The sequence below is a fragment of the Petromyzon marinus genome, chromosome 25 (assembly GCF_048934315.1).
Source record: "Petromyzon marinus isolate PM22_M1 ecotype Great Lakes invasive population chromosome 25, UKy_Petmar_22M1.pri1.0, whole genome shotgun sequence".
NCBI classification, from domain to species: Eukaryota; Metazoa; Chordata; class Hyperoartia; order Petromyzontiformes; family Petromyzontidae; genus Petromyzon; species Petromyzon marinus.
The window spans coordinates 5,553,368-5,571,695 of record NC_133691.1 but is presented as its reverse complement, the minus strand read 5'-3'; the positions used below and the strand labels follow the sequence as shown (position 1 = coordinate 5,571,695).

Genomic DNA, 18,328 nt, shown 5'->3' with positions numbered 1-18,328 from the left:
TTCTTTCAAGGCAAAAGTCAAGCTGCAGTGGTATGCATTTACGTAAACAACTTTGTCATTGACCAGATTGCTTCATGTCTTGATGGAAACCACACGTTTAGGAGGGCAACAATCGTTTAAACAGCGGTCGATTGATGATCATTGCAAATGGCGATTTAATCTATTTTCAGTTACACTTCAATTGCGCTGTCGGTATCACGTTATGAGATAACTACATTTACATTCGAAGCTCTCGCCATGTCAAAAGGTCCCCAAGAAGACGACATTGTGAGACAACTACTGAAGTCATATCAATAGGAGCATTTATCCACAATGAATGCAAAAGTTGTATAGGTCGTGCAAAAATAGACCGTCACACTTTTTATTGCTCAGAAATGCAATAAACCAAATTAAGTGAATGACCAAAGTTAATATTACAGATTTTTTTTTTTAATGCAGACTATGCTGACTGGGCTGAGACCATCAACTCGCTGCAACCAAGAACCCGGCTAAATACAGGCTGCTTCAAAAAAATGTTAACACTTGGGCTCTGGAGACCACCTGGAGGTGATTCCAGGCATGTATTGACAATGATGGCGAACAAGCGGAGACTGACTTTTTAAAGCAATTAACATACATTTGTTATCATGTTAGAGTGTATTATCCGTTTTTTTATCAATAAAAAAAGAAAGTCCTATATATTTGCAAAAAAATGTTTAAGCACCGTGTAATAGGTGGCTGAAACCTGTATCTGAACCTAGGATCCAAATGGAGCTAGCTCATAGTTGTGACACGGTACTGTTCTCTCGAGCCACTCGGCTGCCTTCATGACGAGGAACGACAATCATAACAGAGCCATTACGGGCCACCAGAGGACCTCCGTCCGATACGTCGTACCGAAGCGGCGAAGAAATGCTTGGACACTTCGTGGGGGTTCCACTGCACGGCGCCGACGTCCCACTTGCTCTGCCGGGAGATTTTCTTCACCAGCTCCGATGGGGAGTCTAGGTTTATCATGTACAGGTACCTCCGCCTGACAGATAGAAGCAGCAGGCACACGACAAAAAGACAATTTGGTTTTAAAAGCAGCGTCTACAAATAAAGATACCTACAGACAACTGCAGGGCTACACTGTCGGTAAAGGGCAGTGCATTAGAATATATTGTTGTACTGTACCAGCCTCCAAAGCCTCTGCTCTCCAGCTCGACCAACTCGCACTGACCAGAGAAAGTTCAAACAACCCCCATGCGGGGTGTGGGGAGGCCTCCATCCCACAGTAGATGGACAAAAAAGGGCAGTACATGTACAGAAAAGACATGTGACAAGTTGAACATCGTTAGGTTAAGCAAAGTCATTGGAAAAGGATTGAAGCAATGTGAGTTTATCTTTTTCAGATAAAATTACAATGTATGCAAATAATACCAGTAAAAAGTGTTCTTAAGATTGTGTGCCAATGTGAAAATGAGGCCCCTGATATTGCAATTCATAACAGGATCTGCATTGTATATTTGCATGAAATATGAATATTAAAATATCAGGTAGTCAGATGCTGCGTAATAATTCTGCAATTGTTTTATCCACATCAGTCAGAATGAGGCTCAAAATGCTCTTTGCAGGAGGATCCTGCCCTAGGTTGTTTGGGAAATTCGATCTGAAGGATGTTATAATAAACACACGCAATGAGACAAAAAAGCACCCAGAGAAAACACCATGCATTGAGGCACCAACACTCAAAAGTCTATAGCAGGGGTGGGAAACCTTTTTTCTGCCAAGGGCCATTTGGATATTTATATCATCATTCGCAGGCCATACAAAATTATCAACTTAAAAATTAGCCTGTTATATTTGGTCAAACATTTAATTAACTCACCCCTAATGTGATGGCTGGAACTGCTTCTCTTTGGTGAGGCGTGTGATGATGTTAGCTGCTATTGATGATGTTGCTACTTGCAACTGCTTTTACAGGTTTGCTCCAAGATTTATTTAATTTCGAGTCCCGCCTGCAGTTGCCTTGGCAGGGCCACACCAAATGATTTCACGGGCCCCATACGGCCCACGGGCCGGACGTTCCCCACCCCTGGTCTACAGTGACGAGTTGACAAAACCACTTGCTGCACCGCCTGGCCACCTCACACCCAAGCAGCTTTGATATGCTCCCAAACTTCGGTGATCCATCCGACCCTTGCCTCCGAGAGCTGGACGAAAGGTGTGTAAGCACCAAAGCACCTGGGGTTCAACCGACTGCTGCAATAACGTTATCGATTTCAATCACTGTTTTCGATCGCCTACGATTTCACCACGTAACAAGGTTTCACTTGGTGAGTAAGAGCAACGGTGGGTGCGATCGGGAGTGGCAGCCTCTTTGGAAGGAGTAGGCCTCACCCGGAGAGCACAGCTGTTTGGCCTTGGCAGTCGACGGACATTGCGGTGGCCTGCAGAACAACAGCAGTGGGTCAGAGGAACCACCATGACCATGACTGCAATCTCGTAATGACAATAGTTTACATTCACACTAAGGTTGCTGTCAAGAGGATGGAATATCGGTTGCACGTACATTACTTGGAAAGACACACCACCTTATTGATACGCACGTTCAATAGAACTGCACACTGCCAAACGCGCACGCTTAATGAAACACAGAAAAGGGGTGGTCAGAAAGTAGTCAGAAGAAGACGTGTTTAATGCTTCCACACAACAGGCAGTGCGTGACTAAACAACACAAATTGGACCCTGGCGTAAGTTACACAGACGGTCAGGCCTCGTTTGCTTGACATACCCACGTGTGCGATGCTCGTACACATAATTATCCAAACATTATGTACATTATACATACAGTAGTGTACACAATGTAATAACATCCAGCAGCCGCATTCCACTCCCAATCTCACCCTGCCGGCTGGGGCATTGTTGACACCGCAAACACGTGTTCACACGTACAAATATTAGCTACTCACGCACACAAAAATGATTAACACGTACCAAAAAAACCGAACAGACGAAGCAAACGACGACGTATTCTACAAGATAGAATTATTAAGCAGTAACCGCATGGTGAAGATGAGTAAGTTGTAGATATCAAGAATGGCAGCCTTGTAATGTATTCGCTCACTCCCGAAGAGAACGACTCAGAGGCACGAGGAGGAGGAACCAGACACGCGGGATGCCACCAGCCAGACAATGAGCACGGTGCCAACCACTGCCCCAAAGCTCTGCGGTCCTCTACGTATTAAGGTGTTATCGGCCAATGAATGAGTGTTTTCTGTTTTAAGTGGAAGGGAAATCAGAGCGCTCAGATAAAAGCCACGCGAGTTCAGGGGAAACACTCTTATCTCCATACAGACGACGGGTCAGGTACAGTCCACGTTTTTGCTCGAATGCATTTATTTTCTCTAGCACTTCCTCGACGCTCACGGGGAGTCTCGCAAACTTTTGCGGAATCCACCGAGCCCGGGACCTTCAACAGCGCTGCATTGACAGGCGTACCCAAGTGGCCACCCAATATCGCCCAGCTGTCCACACTTGAACAAAAGTCAACGCAGGCTCTTCTCAGGATGAGAAAAGGAGATGGGAAAAAAATGACAATTCAACGGATGTTATAAACGTGGCTATCGTCAACAAAGTAATGGGTCCCCTGTTATAAAGCATGCAACTTGGGTTGGATTCCGGGCCACAGTGTCGAGTGCTACCTTAAACCTGTCCCTGCTGCCGGGCCTTCACCCCAAGAGCTGACCAGGGTGGGTGAAGTATCGTCAACAAACACCCCCATTGGCCAACACCGGTTCTGGAAGGCCCTCTCATCCAGCAAAGTGGGTCGCAAAGGGGACCACGAATTAATTCTGTTAAATGTTAATTCAGCATTGATCGCACACGCCGGTCGAGCGTTGTTTACTTTACAAGACAACGACCCCCCCCCCACCCCGTAAAGTCTTAACAGACTGTTGGGGCGAGTGTTGTTAGCAGCTATGAAGGTCGGCACGGCACACACGAGAGGCTGGGTGGCCAGCACTACAGTGGCGATGCTTACACATCGCACCAAGGTACTCATTTGAATGGGAAGGCCCACGACCGGTTCAGATAATCGTCACCGATGTTGGTGGCCTTGAGCGTGAATCGAACTCGGGTCGTAGAGCGCAGCACACTTTACCACTACACTACCGCTCCCCAATGTTTACACGACACACCCGAGTACTGCAGAGAGCACACGCGTGCAACACGCAATGCACAGTTCTGCACACACACACATTAAGTCACAAGCACACACAACGGCACAGATTATGCATGTGACTAAATTGCGTGAACAGCGACGCGCCGAGTGATTGTGTTTACAAATCGCAACGCTGCTCGCCGATGGGTGAGAAGGGACCCCCCACGTTTGCAATGAAACCCGACAATGGTCGAGCCGGGCCGAGCCGGGCCGTGCCGGGCCATGCCGAGCCGAGCCGGGCCGGGTCGGGCCGTGCCGGGCCATGCCGAGCCGGGCCGGGTCGGGCCGGGCCAAGCCGGGCCAAGCCGGGCCGTACCGGCCCGAGCCGAGCTGGGGCCGTGCCGGGCCGGGCCAGGAAGGGGAGCCGGTCTCCGTGCGACGCCCGCCTCTAACCGCGCCGGCTCCTCCTTGCCTCTACCAAATCTCCCCCCGCCACCCCAGCATACCCCACAACGCCCACCCAGCCGCGTTAGAGTCGAGCAAGAAGCAGTTGCGAGACGTTCATTTAAGAGCGAGGCAACGCGGCGAACGAGCGCTGTGAGCTCGGGTGACCTGCGCGTCCCTGTACTCGACCACCACGTTCTCGCAACTCCAGCGCGCCGCCATCGCTACGCGATGTTGTTGTTGGTGGCGGTGGGCGGAATCGATTCGGATAATATGCGCGCGGTGATTGTCACGATTCGATTCCCACGTTGGCGAATGGCTGGATCGGAATCGTGTGTATTCGCGGCCAGACGCAGTTTTTTGGAGTCGGCGAATCGTCATTCGAATCGGTAAGGAACCATTCATGCTGGAAGGAATCCGATGAGCTGTGAAGCTCTTAGTTGCAGATGTAAAGTAAGGGGGGGGGGGGCAGAACGTTAACAACAAGCAGTACAAAAACACGATAGGAGTGCAAAGTATAGGATATGTAAACATATCACTTAAAAATATACAGATAAAACTAAATGATTGTTGACCAGGTAATGCCCACTGAGCTATGAAGCTTCTCTTTTCAGAAGGGAATCTGGCCACAAATGATAGCTCAACGAAGGGACCTGTCACCGTTTGGAAATTTAAAGTCCCCGGGTTTTCCCCTCCACATTTCTGGGTATTTGTCTGCGATACATTTCCACGTGATAAGCCACTTCGTTGAGATGTATCATTTCTCAACGAAGTGGCTTATCTAAACTAAATGAACTAAAATGTGTGATGGCCAGGTCGCTTCTGAAAAAAATAGCGACATATAACTCAGTCGGGCCTTACACGTTAACATAAAAAGATATAGTTTATATATAGTACAGCATACCTGTCAACCCCTTATCAGTGCCCTACCTTATTACAGACTAATTCAGAGCTTAGTGGTCACCCCGTGCCCCTTATAAATCTCAACGTTCATCCTACAAAATACCATCACAAGGGAGAAACACAAACAAATAGACAACACACGTCTTTTTTGCCCGTATTGAAATGGCTATATACGCCGTATGGACCTGCACACTCAATTTCCCCTGTTAGAAGAAAACAGGGTCCAGTGAAATGCCTCGGAGCTGTCAAAAAACGTCATTACGAAACGCGCTTTGGTGTTTGCGCGAGTTGACGCAGCACGTGGCGAGACCCGTAGCGCGGCGGTGGCGCGCCGACGTCGCCACCGGGCAGGAAGCGACGCCGCCTGGGTCGCTTCGCTCGCTCACACCTCGGGGTGGTCACCCATCTCGAGCGGCCTCACGCCGCTGTCGTTCTCGGGTGGCTTACCGATCTCAGGCGGTCTCACGCCGCCTCACCGCGGCTATCGTTCTCGGGTGGCTTACCGATCTCGGGCGGCCTCACGCGGCTGTCGTTCTCGGGTGGCTTACCGATCTCGGGCGGCCTCACGCGGCTGTCGTTCTCGGGTGGCTTACCGATCTCAGGCGGTCTCGAGCGGCCTCACGCCGCTATCGTTCTCGGGTGGCTTACCCATCTCAGGCGGCCTCACGCGGCCTCACCGCGGCTACCGATCTCGGACGGCCTCGCGCGGCTCCCGGTCTCGAGCGGCGGAAGATTTCTCCAAAGTTTTATTTAAAACAAAACCTCGACTGATTCCCCCGACCCCCCCGCCACTGTTGGCAATAACTCGCCCGCTTCTTCCCTTCCCACCACTCGGCGTGAAGCCGGGAGAGACTTGAGCCATGGCTGGCGAGTACACCATGCTGGGTATGTGTTGTGCATAAGGGCCATTAGCCCGAAAACGTCGTCTATTACATGTGTGTTATTGTTCCTTTCAAGGCGGCGTTGTTGACGAGTGTGTTGAGGTGGGTTTTTTTTGTTATGTTGTGTTTGTGCGCTACTGCCGACGCAGCAGCAGCAGCAGCATCGCCACATAGAGTGCGTTGTATCTAACGCCGCGTGATACGTGTCACGGCTGCGTTACAGCCTGTTAACGTGCTCATAATGTGATGTCTCTCGCGACTATTACGCGTGTCAATGCCGATTACACACTCCTGCTCCAAACTCCCTGAACGCCTCCAGAGTCGTGCAGGCATCTCCGACACACTTCAACGTGTTCACACTACTAGGACTGCTCAGAAATCCCTGTGCCCTGGTGTCTATGCGAGGTTCCACCCTTGGCCCAACTGCTCTTCATTATATATCCTTCAAGTTGGCAATATCATCTACGGTTTTAACGTCGAGCATTCAGTCCTTCATGCCGATGACACCCGGCTCAATGTCGTCAACGACTCCTTGAAACTCTGCCGCCATAATCCACTCTCAATAGCTTTCCTTGACGCCGTCTCATCTTGAGTCTTCCAACTTATATATATTGGCAACAACTTAAGTACAATACTCATCGGGAAAGAAGGAAAAAATTCGTTAGAAAATATTTAATTTTGGAGAGAAAGTCGACCTTGTTGACATCACACTGGAAACATGCGAGACCATTGCGTGCACACTGAGGGCCGAGCCCTCGTTCTTTCCACATGTGGACATCTGTGAAGAGAATTACAGCTCATCGGATTTCCCCAGTACAAATACAGATTATGATTTCAACTCTGCCCTCCTCGGGATGCGCAACATCTCCCTCATTCGTAATTCCCTCCAAACGGTTGTGGCCGAAAACCCTCATCCTTAATTACATCCTGACGTATTCGAATGTATGGCTGGTGTTGAGTAACAGCTTGGAATTTTACACAGGTGTTGGAGCCAGATAATAGCCTCGAGAGTAGCGGAGTGTATCGTGACATAGCCTATTGCACTTGTTATATCGGTTATCATATATCCTTGTATATAGCCTGGAATGTATCAAGTCCCTCTTACATGTGTCATGCGTAATAGCTATTTACACGTCACATTACCAATTACGCGTCAGATGTTATAGCCATTTTCTCATGTTGCCTCATGCAAAAGACCCAAAGATAGCCTGTGACGCACCTCTGTGTAAAATCACCGCTGTTGCTCGTGTGCAGCCTTGTCATGTTTGTAGTACCCTTTTCCCGATATGTCACATTGCCTTTTGCGTGTGTTCCATGTTTGTGCCTTTTACACTTGCTGCTCTAAATAGCCTTGCAATATCTGTGCCTTGCAGTCGCTATTAAAAACAACCCACGTTGTACTTTGGATTATTAATGTAGTGCCTTTCACGTGACACCCATCAGGTGCATTACACTTTACATCCCTGTAATGTCTGCAATGTCTCTGTTACCCGTGTCACTTAACCGTGTGGACTGTCGTGCTTATTTCTCTTTATATCTGACCAGTGCCATTTATGTATCACAGTTACCTTTACTGGGACGTGCACTGTCACAAAATAATTCCCGATACGTATCTTGATACGAAACAAATATTGGTCATTTGATGTTAGAATATGGTTATTCTGTATTGTGCAAATGTTGAGTCATTGGTTTCCTTTTGGCTAAACTCTCCCAGAGCATGACATCTTGACAAGAGTACAAACATTAATTTGCTAAAGCATAAAACATTTAAGATATGTAGTAAATGTACCCAGCATTGTCACGTCATCGCAATTGTGTCTCCTTTTACAGGCATGGCGGTCTTGGCCCTGCTTCTTGCCGGTTACCTTGGACAGCAGTACCTGCCCCCACCAAAGCCTCGAATAGTTGGTATCGACCTGGGCACCACGTACTGCTCAATCGGGGTGTACCATGCTGGAGTGGGGGAGGTGTGTTATTTCGTATGAAAACCGTTACTGCTTTAGCATATGGACAATCACTAAATTAAAAGTAGACATATTTGTACACATTTTCGAAATCTCGTTCTCCTTAACTCTCCCAAATACATACATTTGAAAAAGTAAGGGTATTTATATTTTACCGCCATAAGTGAAATTAGTATCTATGCCATACATTTTACAAGTACTAGACACTGAAATGAACACCACTTCCTGTAGAAAAACAGAAATTTGAACCCACTATGTGCTATACAGGAATGGATCTACCTGAAGGCACCTGAGTTTGTCATTAAATGTTGGAGGGACCAATTAAGTCCAACAGAATACCCACTGATGGCAGTGCAAATATAGTAATGGACAGAGCACTCCACCAATATATTAATGTTATTCCTTAAACATGAGGCGTTCTGGTCAATTTATTTTGTAGCTGTGGGTCATTCATAAAAACCTTAATGAGTAATACATACTATGAGGATATCCTTTTGGAACATTGGGAGAAAAACTTTTGAGAATTGTCTCATTTAGGTGTATGTGGATCGCCACCAAAATGAAACCAGATTGGACAATCCAGAAAATGCACCACTGAGTAAGGAAATTTACAAAAGTCTTAATTTGGAACGAATGACCGAATAAGTTGAGTATCTCGTTTTGTGGAAATAATACAAATTGTCCGAGGAAAATCCACATGTACAAATGTCACACTCTTGGGTCAAACAATTAGCTGTATAGCCTCCTGCAGGCATCTTGATCAACAGATGCGATCCATGAAACTTACAGCGCCACACCCAGTCACATTTGTCTCCCCAATTTTCCCATGTAAATGTATAATTTCCACTCCAGGTATTCATATTAGGATTAGTCCACACAGGGCAGATGAAGTAACTGTTGCTCACACTGTGGCTCATTCGTAAACATCTATATTGCAGGTTTGTACCATACAGCCTGAACCAGCAATGCACATCACCATCAGTCATGAACGGAAACACAGGACACAAACGCAGCCACTTTGTTCTTAGACGGGAGTGTTATACTCAGGCATGGTTGGTGGTCCCGTTATATCCGCACGGCGCGCAGGTGGAGGTACTGGCCGACGCGGACGGGCGACGTGCCTTCCCCAGCGTCGTGGCCGCGGGCTCCGACGGCCGTGTCCTTGCCGGCTTTCCCGCGCTGCAGCAGGCGGCCGACAACCCGCACGCTACACTCTACGACGCCAAGCGCTTCATCGGGCGTGCTTTCTCACCTGGCGAGCTGGAGCGTGAGGCCGGGCGCTACCAGTTCACGGTGAGCGCTGGCTCCGTGCGTAACGACGGAAGCTCCCCCCCCTTCCCTGCGATTAGCGTGGGAATATGATTTGATTAGCGAATAAATTATTTTGTGTATGTTTGTACTCGCTTGGTTATATTCTGTGCTGCACTGTTTAGTTTTTGCTGTGTCTTGCAGTGAGGGAAAAAAGTATTTGATCCCCTGCTGATTTTGTACGTTTGCCCACTGACAAAGAAATGATCAGTCTATAATTTTAATGGTAGGTTTATTTGAACAGTGAGAGACAGAATAACAAAAACAAAATCCAGAAAAACGCATGTCAAAAATGTTATAAATTGATTTGCATTTTAATGAGGGAAATAAGTATTTGACCCCTCAGCAAAACATGACAGTACTTGGTGGCAAAAGCCTTGTTGGCAATCACAGAGGTCAGACGTTTCTTGTAGTTGGCCACCAGGTTTGCACACATCTCAGGAGGGATTTTGTCCCACTCCTCTTTGCGGATCTTCTCCAAGTCATTAAGGTTTCGAGGCTGACGTTTGGCAACTCGCCACTCCAGGACCTTAATGTGCTTCTGCTTGAGCCATTCCTTTGTTGCCTTGGCCGTGTGTTTTGGGTCATTGTCATGCTGGAATACCCATCCACGACCAATTTTCAATGCCCTGGCTGAGGGAAGGAGGTTCTCACCCAAGATTTGACGGTACATAGCCCCGTTTATTGTCCCTTTGATGCGGTGAAGTTGTCCTGTCCCCTTAGCAGAAAAACACCCCCAAAGCATAATGTTTCCACCTCCATGTGTGACGGTGGGGATGGTGTTCTTGGGTCGTAGGCAGCATTCCTCCTCCAAACACGGCGAGTTAAGTTGATGCCAAAGAGCTCCATTTTGGTCTCATCTGACCACAACACTTTCACCAAGTTGTCCTCTGAATCATTCAGATGTTCATTGGCAAACTTCAGACGGGCATGTATATGTGCTTTCTTGAGTAGGGGGGACCTTGCGGGCGCTGCAGGATTTCAGTCCTTCACGGCGTAGTGTGTTACCAATTGTTTTCTTGGTGACTATGGTCCCTGCTGCCTTGAGATCATTGACAAGATCCTCCCGTGTAGTTCTGGGCTGATTCCTCACCGTTCTCATGATCATTGCAACTCCACGAGGTGAGATCTTGCATGGAGCCCCAGGCCGAGGGGGATTGACAGTTCTTTTGTGTTTCTTCCATTTGCGAATAATCGCACCAACTGTTGTCACCTTCTCACCAAGCTGCTTGGCAATGGTCTTGTAGCCCATTCCAGCCTTGTGTAGGTCTACAATCTTGTCCCTGACATCCTTGGAGAGCTCTTTGGTCTTGGCCATGGTGGAGAATTTGGAATCTGATTGATTGCTTCTGTGGGCAGGTGTCTTTTATACAGGTAACAAGCTGAGATTAGGAGCACTCCCTTTAAGAGTGTGCTCCTAATCTCAGCTCGTTGCCTGTATAAAAGACACCTGGGAGCCAGAAATCTTTCTGATTGAGAGGGGGTCAAATACTTATTTCCCTCATTAAAATGCAAATCAATTTATAAAATTGATTTGCATTTAAACCTACCATTAAAATTATAGACTGATCATTTCTTTGTCAGTGGGCAAACATACAAAATCAGCAGGGGATCAAATACTTTTTTCCCTCGCTGTATGTGGTGCTTGCGCTGTTCCATCTTATCTGTATTTGCTTATCTTGTTTCTGTAGCCTGCAGGTAACATTTGCATGTATATTCGTGAATCGTATGCAGTAGATTATTACGAACGTGAATTCATGCACATATCGTGAGCATAAGAATCGACTTCCCTGTGACATCATCTGTGACAAGAGAATGTACCTAGCTGAAGAGCTGGCATACATTAACCAATAAATGAATGAGCCGAGATTCATGAATGGATGTCTGTAACTAAGCAAGTCGACAATGGGGTCGTGCGGCTTAGCAGGTGCGGCAGGTGTCCGGGGAGGTGGTGTTCGTGCTGCGGGGACACGGGGGTGCGGAGCAGACCGTCACCCCGGAGTGGGTGGGCGCGCAGATGTTGGATCAGCTGCGTCTCCTGGCCGAGGAGCGACTGGGCCTGCCTGTGCGGTACGCCGTGCTCGCTGTGCCCGCAGAGTTTGACGAACGACAGCGCAACAGCACCATCAAGGCGGCAACCATGGCTGGTACGAGAGCTGTCTTAAAGGGCGAGCGTTGCTGTGTGTCGCATGCTGGCACTATGGATAGTACAGAAGATTATTGCAGCAGAGGTTTGTATATCGAAAGAGATTTAACTGTCGACGTCCAAACATTTTTTTAAATCAATATATCACTTCCAAATGGGTGATGGTCTGAGTCATCTTATGACCGAAATTTTAACTTGCATTCTTGCAATTGCGAGTCGAGTGCTCTTAAGATCATCGCTGTGTATACCAATTGATAATGGCGCTTAATTTATTCAGCCCTACACCAACACCACAGCAGAATCCTTTTACCTTTACCATGGGGATAACTGCCCTCTATCCTCAACTGTTGCCCACGTACACGGAGAGGGGCATGTGGCTGTGTTCGCCCGCAGGCCTGGAGGTGCTGCGCGTGGTGAACGAGCCGACGGCTGCCGCGCTGGCGTACGGCCTGCATGAGGAGGAGAGCGTCAGCTCCGTGCTGGTTGTCGACCTCGGCGGTGGCACCACGGACGTGTCGCTGCTCACCAAGCAGGGTGGCATGTTCTTCACACGCGCTATGGCGGGTACGTGCCACCTCTCCCAGACGCACGCGCGTACACAATACTGGCAGCATGGTGTATGCCCAGCCACCTTTGTCTCTCAACATTTTGGACAGCCGTTGATCAGAGAGCCTATTGAATTACAATCCAGCATTTAAACCCAAAAGGCATTACAGGTGTACTCGCAACCATTGAGCAATATACAAAAATAAAATAGGCCTCAAAGTTTGTGGTCTGATAGCACATTAGCATGTGTGCATACTAATTTATCTAAAAAATGAAAAATATATATTTCTGATTTAAATGTGGGGTTTGCAAGGCGATTTTTAGCCTAACCTGCACAAAGGATATACATAAAATGCATCTCAAATGTAGTCCTAGCCTTAACAGAATCAAAGTGAACCTTACTGTGGCCTATTCAGCAACATCATCGCACACGTGCAACAATCCTGTTGAACTCACCACGGTGCCATCTAAGCATTGTCCAGGTGGAAGAGACTTCCTGTGCAACAAACTGTGGCGCTGTTGGGATTTTTACAGCTCAAAGTGTGATCTTGCGAGCCCCTCCTTAACCACTAATTGCACTCTTGGAAACAGGCAGCATGCCATAACTGCGATAATAGGTTAATTAAAACTGGTCCCACCAGCATTCACCCGTAACCACAGCAGTAACGGTGTAATGGGCCCTAATAAAAGTTGCAATTTAACCTGCTCGGCAGTCTTTTGATGTTTTAAATAGTTTGAGTTACCAGGTCACATTTTGTTGGCTTCTTAATGATTGTGTATACCATAAAACCCCAGACGAGCTGGGTTAGGGGAGCCCCGGTCCAGCGATGTGAAAAGTCTGGCAAGCTGCTGCAATAATAAAAAAAGCCTATAAGTCATGAACATAATATACTAACACATAACCAACACTATAAAACATTAAAAACACGTGGAAAGTGTTTTAGAATTAATGTTTAGAGATTTTACTTTGGTTTTTAATGTTAGATATTTGAGTCCGTTATTGTATTTATGGTGTGTGCTGCAATGGACTCGCAGTCGGCCTGGATTGATACTATCTGAAAAGTTAAACAATTAACACAAAAACGGAATAACAGGAGACAAAACTAAATGAAAGAAATATAAACGGAGAGTTACGTACGTGCGGGGGAAGGACAACAAACTGAATCCAAAAAGCAGACCTCAAGAAGTGAGTTTTCCCATCTAGATACCAAAGTGCATTGCTCCCGTGGTTTCCTAATATCAAAAGGAAGTGTTCCACACGGCTGCAGATGCACATCTATAAAGCAAGAGAGACAGAACCACCGAGCCCATTAGCACGATTGCCTTCGTACAGTGGGAAAGTAGTTCAACATACATACATATGGATCTACAAATCGCGCGCAAACTTAATTTGTGCGCCAACTGAACTTGTGCGCCAACTGAACTTGTGCATGCACTGCAGATCCGATGCAACTGAATGTCGAGTGTTCATGTGTTGGTGTTAAAGTTCTGATGTGTTGTCCATGTGAGTGTGTGTTGCATGTGTATCCATGCATTGTACATGCATGTGTGTGGTGTTTTGCATCACGATGTTTTGTACAGTGTGGGCGGGAAATCCCTGTACACTTTTATGTCTCCGATTCCATGTCGGCTTTTAAGACATGGATATAGGAACTTCCCATCCACCTTGTGTGTATTTGTGTGTGCATTGGAACATCTTTTCGAGTGTGTGTTGCATCAATCTACCTGTGCTTGCATTCCCTTCCCCCGTCCACCCACTCCTGTGCAGGTAACAATCACCTGGGCGGGCAAGACTTCACACAGCGGCTGGTGGAGCACCTGACAGGGCGGCTGGCTGACCGGCACGGTGGTGGCCGACCCTGGGGCCGTGCCGACACGCAGCTCCTACGCGAGGCGGCCGAGATGGCCAAGCTGGAGCTGACGCACAACGACAGGGCACGTGTGTCGCTCCGCCTTTCGCTGGTGTTCACGCCCGACAATGTACGGAGCTCACAGCTATTGCATATTTACTCTAAACTAGACTTTTTATTTTACCAGAGCTCTTTTTCAAAAGCGACCTGGCCAAAAATGATAGCTCAACGAAGTGGCTTTGTCATGTGGAAATTCATAGCATACAAAAATGCGTGTTTCTAAAATGTGGAGGGGAAAAACCGGAGGATCCGAAGAAAAATGCACATGACGACAGGGAGAACATGCACACTTCAAATATACAGGCGTTAGTGTTGGGAACCAACCATGACCTCCTGCATACTAGGCGAGGTAGTTAACATCTTGCCACTGTGGCCCCTCTACTCTTCATGCCGGACCTGCTGTGTACATCAGGAGACCACTGTGCACGGGGGGGAATGCACATGTGCTATTTTTTGGTCTCAAGTTAAAAGTTAATTTATGGACAAACATCTTTAATACATCAGTAGAAGTAGTAAGATGAAGGTTAGAAAAATATCTTGATTCATTCATTGATCAAAAGATGCTTCAAATGGGTAAGCACAACCAACAAATCACACCATTAAAAATGAGCCAATGTGTGTGCCCTGTGTGTGATGTCACTCCACGTCGACCAGCCCCCCTCATTAAAAAATATGAACAGGTTACGTCCACCACATGGACCCCCCCACCTTTCCATAATAATAATAATCAGGAGCAGGTGACGTCACTCCACATCAAATAGCCCCCTCATTAATAATCATGAACAGGTGACGTCCTCCAAATGGACACCCCCCTCTCCATAATAATTAGCGGGTGACATCACCTACATGGGGATGAGGCGCCTCCCCCCTCAGCATCAACTTATAACCATCACTACAAAGGCAGAACCCTCACGTCCCGTGATCTCCATGACGCTGTTGAGACATCGAAGTAAAAAGGATGTCATGATGAACAAGGGATTATAACCTTTAAATGAAATGTCTCACCACGGCCTTACAAATTTTACTCGCATTGATGCAATGAATATCACGTTGCGGTCTGCTTTTCGCTTGAAAGTTTCACATTTACTGCAATACACCCGTCCTTGGACAGGCAAAAGGCCCTTTAAAACGTGTTTCATGGATTACCAATACTTTCTCAAATTATAAGCACAATAGTGAACGTCTGTCAATAAATCAGTTGTGATATTAATGTTAATCAAACCAGCCACTGGTGCCGTGGCAGTGATGGACTATCATTTGGAAGGTAGAGTTCACATCCCAGTTCGAGGTTGACCTGGTCCATCTTTCCAGACTTGATAAGAGGACGACTTTTTACGACAACAAATGTTTCAGTACTGTCACGAGACTGGTTCCAAAGGGCGACCATTAGGGATGAACACCAACAAAATTAGATGAAAATGTTAACTGTAGTGGCAGTTTAAACGCCAAAAGTATCACCCTCTTTATTAATAGCACTGCCTTAAATAGAAAATATATAATAGGCTGACATTGAGCAATAGGCCTTCAGAGGAGCGAGCTGATTATATTGTCATTGATGAATGTGAATTTGTTCATATTTGTAAGCTTATACACAATTGTAAAGTTTCTTAGCTTTTAGCAGCATAACAATAAAGACAAGTTTGGAGTAACACGTGATCACTTTGTCCCCAGGGTACACATAACACTGTGGAGATGGATGAGACGGTGACGCGCCAGGAGTTCGAATCGCTGAATGAAGATCTCTTCCAGAAGGTTATGGAGCCCATTGTGGAGGTGCTGAAGTCCGGAAGGCTCGTCGCAAAGCAGGTCAGCACCAGAACCCCACAGCCATGCAAAACAGCGCACGGGTGGAATCTTCAAACCTCCAGGGAACTCTACTTTCCAAAGAGATACATGCTCAGGAGGACTTTAATGTTCGTAGGACAACCATCAAGGGGCCTAAGGCAACTGGGATGGACCTTGTCGTCTCTTCTAAAAGATAAGCGAGGCAATGAAACCCAAAGGTCCACTAAAACAACTATTTTTTGTTTTATACAATTTGATCATTAGTGAAGAGAGTTGTGGGTTAATGGGGGCAGTAATTTTCCCGTTTTATTATGGGTAATTTTACATATTAAATTTTAACTGAAATAATGGCCAACTTTTGTAGATGCCACTGGGACTTTGACTAGCAATTGTGGCAACTACTTTGGCATCTACGTTGTGCTTCCAATTGTTTTTGTTTGAAGGACCCATGCTGAAATATTAAAATATTCATCTTGGAAACCAGACTTACAAGTGTAAAGTGGCTCACTTACCCTGCGAGATATTGTATTTTGGTGCAAGATTCTCGACCAGTTGTATTTGGATCGTGACTCGTCCTGTCTTGAAACGTGTCCCCAATCTGCCCCTTCCCCAGGTCGACCGCGTTGTGCTGGTGGGCGGCTCGACGCGCATCCCGCGTGTTCGCCGCATGCTGGCGGACTACTTCGGCTCGGAGCCCGACACGAGCGTGGACCCCGAGCTGGCCGTGGTGACAGGTGTGGCCGTGCAGGCCGGTGTGTTGGCAGGGGCATGGCCTTTGAGGGTGGGAGCCCTGGATATTCCCAATAAGCGCTTGCGCAAGGTGACGGTGACATGACCAAGCGATAGGCTTGGCATGTCCTTATCACCGTGCTGGTGATGGCAGTTCTACAGACAGGAGGGAACTAAGGGGCTCTAATTAATAACATTGCCCTCGTGTTCACTATTTAAAATATCTTTGAGTGGCAGGGGAGGTTCTAAAATTTAAGGCAGTGAATCACGAGGGCGAATTAGTCAATTTTCTCTGGCAATCCTAACTGGCAACGCAATTATGAGCAACTATAGCAAATTGGTACGGCAGTGACAGTGATGGGAGATTGTGTAGTCAATAAAAAGTCTTGAAAACTATGGTTCATGTGCAATGATTGGTATACAAAGTGCACCTAACCTTTGATGGTCATGTAAACTGCCTTTGATTGATCGGAAAGTGTCATCCCAGTTTCCCACTCGGGGGAGCAATGGTCAAATTGTTGAGATTTGGGCAAATCCTATTGCCAGTGAAAATTGACACAAAAAAATCATTGTATTATGGCCATTAAATTAATTTGAGCACTCCCCTTGGCACCATCAACCGTTTGCTGTTTATAGAATTGGCATTTCAGGAAACTTGAAAAAATCAAACAATGACAGATGTGTTTATAAGAATTGTCATATCTACCCAGTGTCATTGTCAAAACAGTATGATTTTTGTCAAACCCCTTTACAGCCATTTGCATCTCAGGATCTGGTGCGCCGGTTCCATTACTTCACGTGACCAATTGTGATTTTGGTTGCAAGGGTACACACGATATGTGTTATCTAGTGGCAAAATATGGAAACAGACCACAATGCTGCTGCATTGAATCCATCACTTTTCCATCTCCACTCTCACTGCAAGGTAACACATTTGACATACGCATGGCTCTAAAAAGGTTAATACAATTACAACGCAACAATACTTGCACAGTATATACTGCAGTTATGGGTTCTCCACAGCCAAGTGTTTTCATGGGATGAGTGCGTACCAGCAGTATAATACACAACGTGCAATCTTACCATTGTGGAGCTGTCCCTGGGCTACTATGTAGGAGATGGACGTCTCGATCACATTCGCACATATACACTGAAATGTAAGTTTTAGTGAGCAATGTGATCCTTTAAAGATGGAATAAATTAGTGAGGCCATGTGTGCTGTTCAATAAACAAGTGCGTACAGTAATTTGAAATGAACGGCATTAAATGGCCACTGTTGGTCTATGGTCCATATTGTTTGTGTTTTGTTACGTGAAGATAAGTTTTCTGGAAGTGCATATTTATAACCTTTAAGTTAATTTACGATTATTATCATATTTGAATGTGATCAAAAAAAGTTGTTTGTCTTATGGAAATACGTTAATTTAAAACTTGGTGGCCATATTGTAAAAAATAACTAGGCACTGATTTGAAAATTATCGAAGTGTATGAATATCGTATTTATGATATTTTTGTACAATAACTGGAACATTCCATTAAAGCTATTCAGATGTATCATAGTTGTCATGTATGTATTGTGTGGTTTTTAT

The 18,328-nt window shown here is 46.4% G+C and overlaps 2 protein-coding genes across 4 annotated transcripts in view; one reads left to right on the top strand and one right to left on the bottom strand.

The window, feature by feature from the left end:
- WDR59 (WD repeat domain 59) overlaps positions 1–4,851 on the bottom strand; it is an 84,301-nt gene extending 79,450 nt beyond the window's left edge. Inside the window, exons 1-3 of one of the 3 annotated variants that reach the window (XM_032960608.2) lie at positions 4,736–4,851; positions 2,362–2,411; positions 877–1,012 (exon numbers count right to left, since the gene is read on the bottom strand). In XM_032960608.2, coding sequence (XP_032816499.1) covers positions 877–1,012; positions 2,362–2,411; positions 4,736–4,789 — 240 coding nt within the window. In that variant the 5' untranslated portion in view covers positions 4,790–4,851. The other 2 variants (XM_076069660.1, XM_032960609.2) reach the window with 2 other exon arrangements.
- Positions 4,852–5,782: 931 nt separating this feature from the next.
- On the top strand, positions 5,783–18,293 carry HSPA13 (heat shock protein family A (Hsp70) member 13). Its single transcript, XM_032960616.2, has 8 exons — positions 5,783–6,355; positions 8,182–8,318; positions 9,402–9,608; positions 11,551–11,770; positions 12,163–12,333; positions 14,084–14,295; positions 15,897–16,031; positions 16,624–18,293. The coding sequence occupies exons 1-8, from the start codon at positions 6,331–6,333 to the stop codon at positions 16,843–16,845; spliced, it is 1,329 nt and encodes a 442-aa protein (XP_032816507.2). The 5' UTR covers positions 5,783–6,330; the 3' UTR covers positions 16,846–18,293.
- The last annotated feature ends 35 nt before the right edge of the window (positions 18,294–18,328 follow it).

Coding starts and splice junctions, on each gene's coding strand:
- HSPA13 (XM_032960616.2), top strand. CDS start 6,331: ATGGCTGGCGAGTACACCATGCTGG. Junction 14,296..15,896: donor TGGTGTTCACGCCCGACAAT/GTACGGAGCTCA, acceptor CTTTGTCCCCAG/GGTACACATAACACTGTGGA. Junction 16,032..16,623: donor GAAGGCTCGTCGCAAAGCAG/GTCAGCACCAGA, acceptor CCCCTTCCCCAG/GTCGACCGCGTTGTGCTGGT.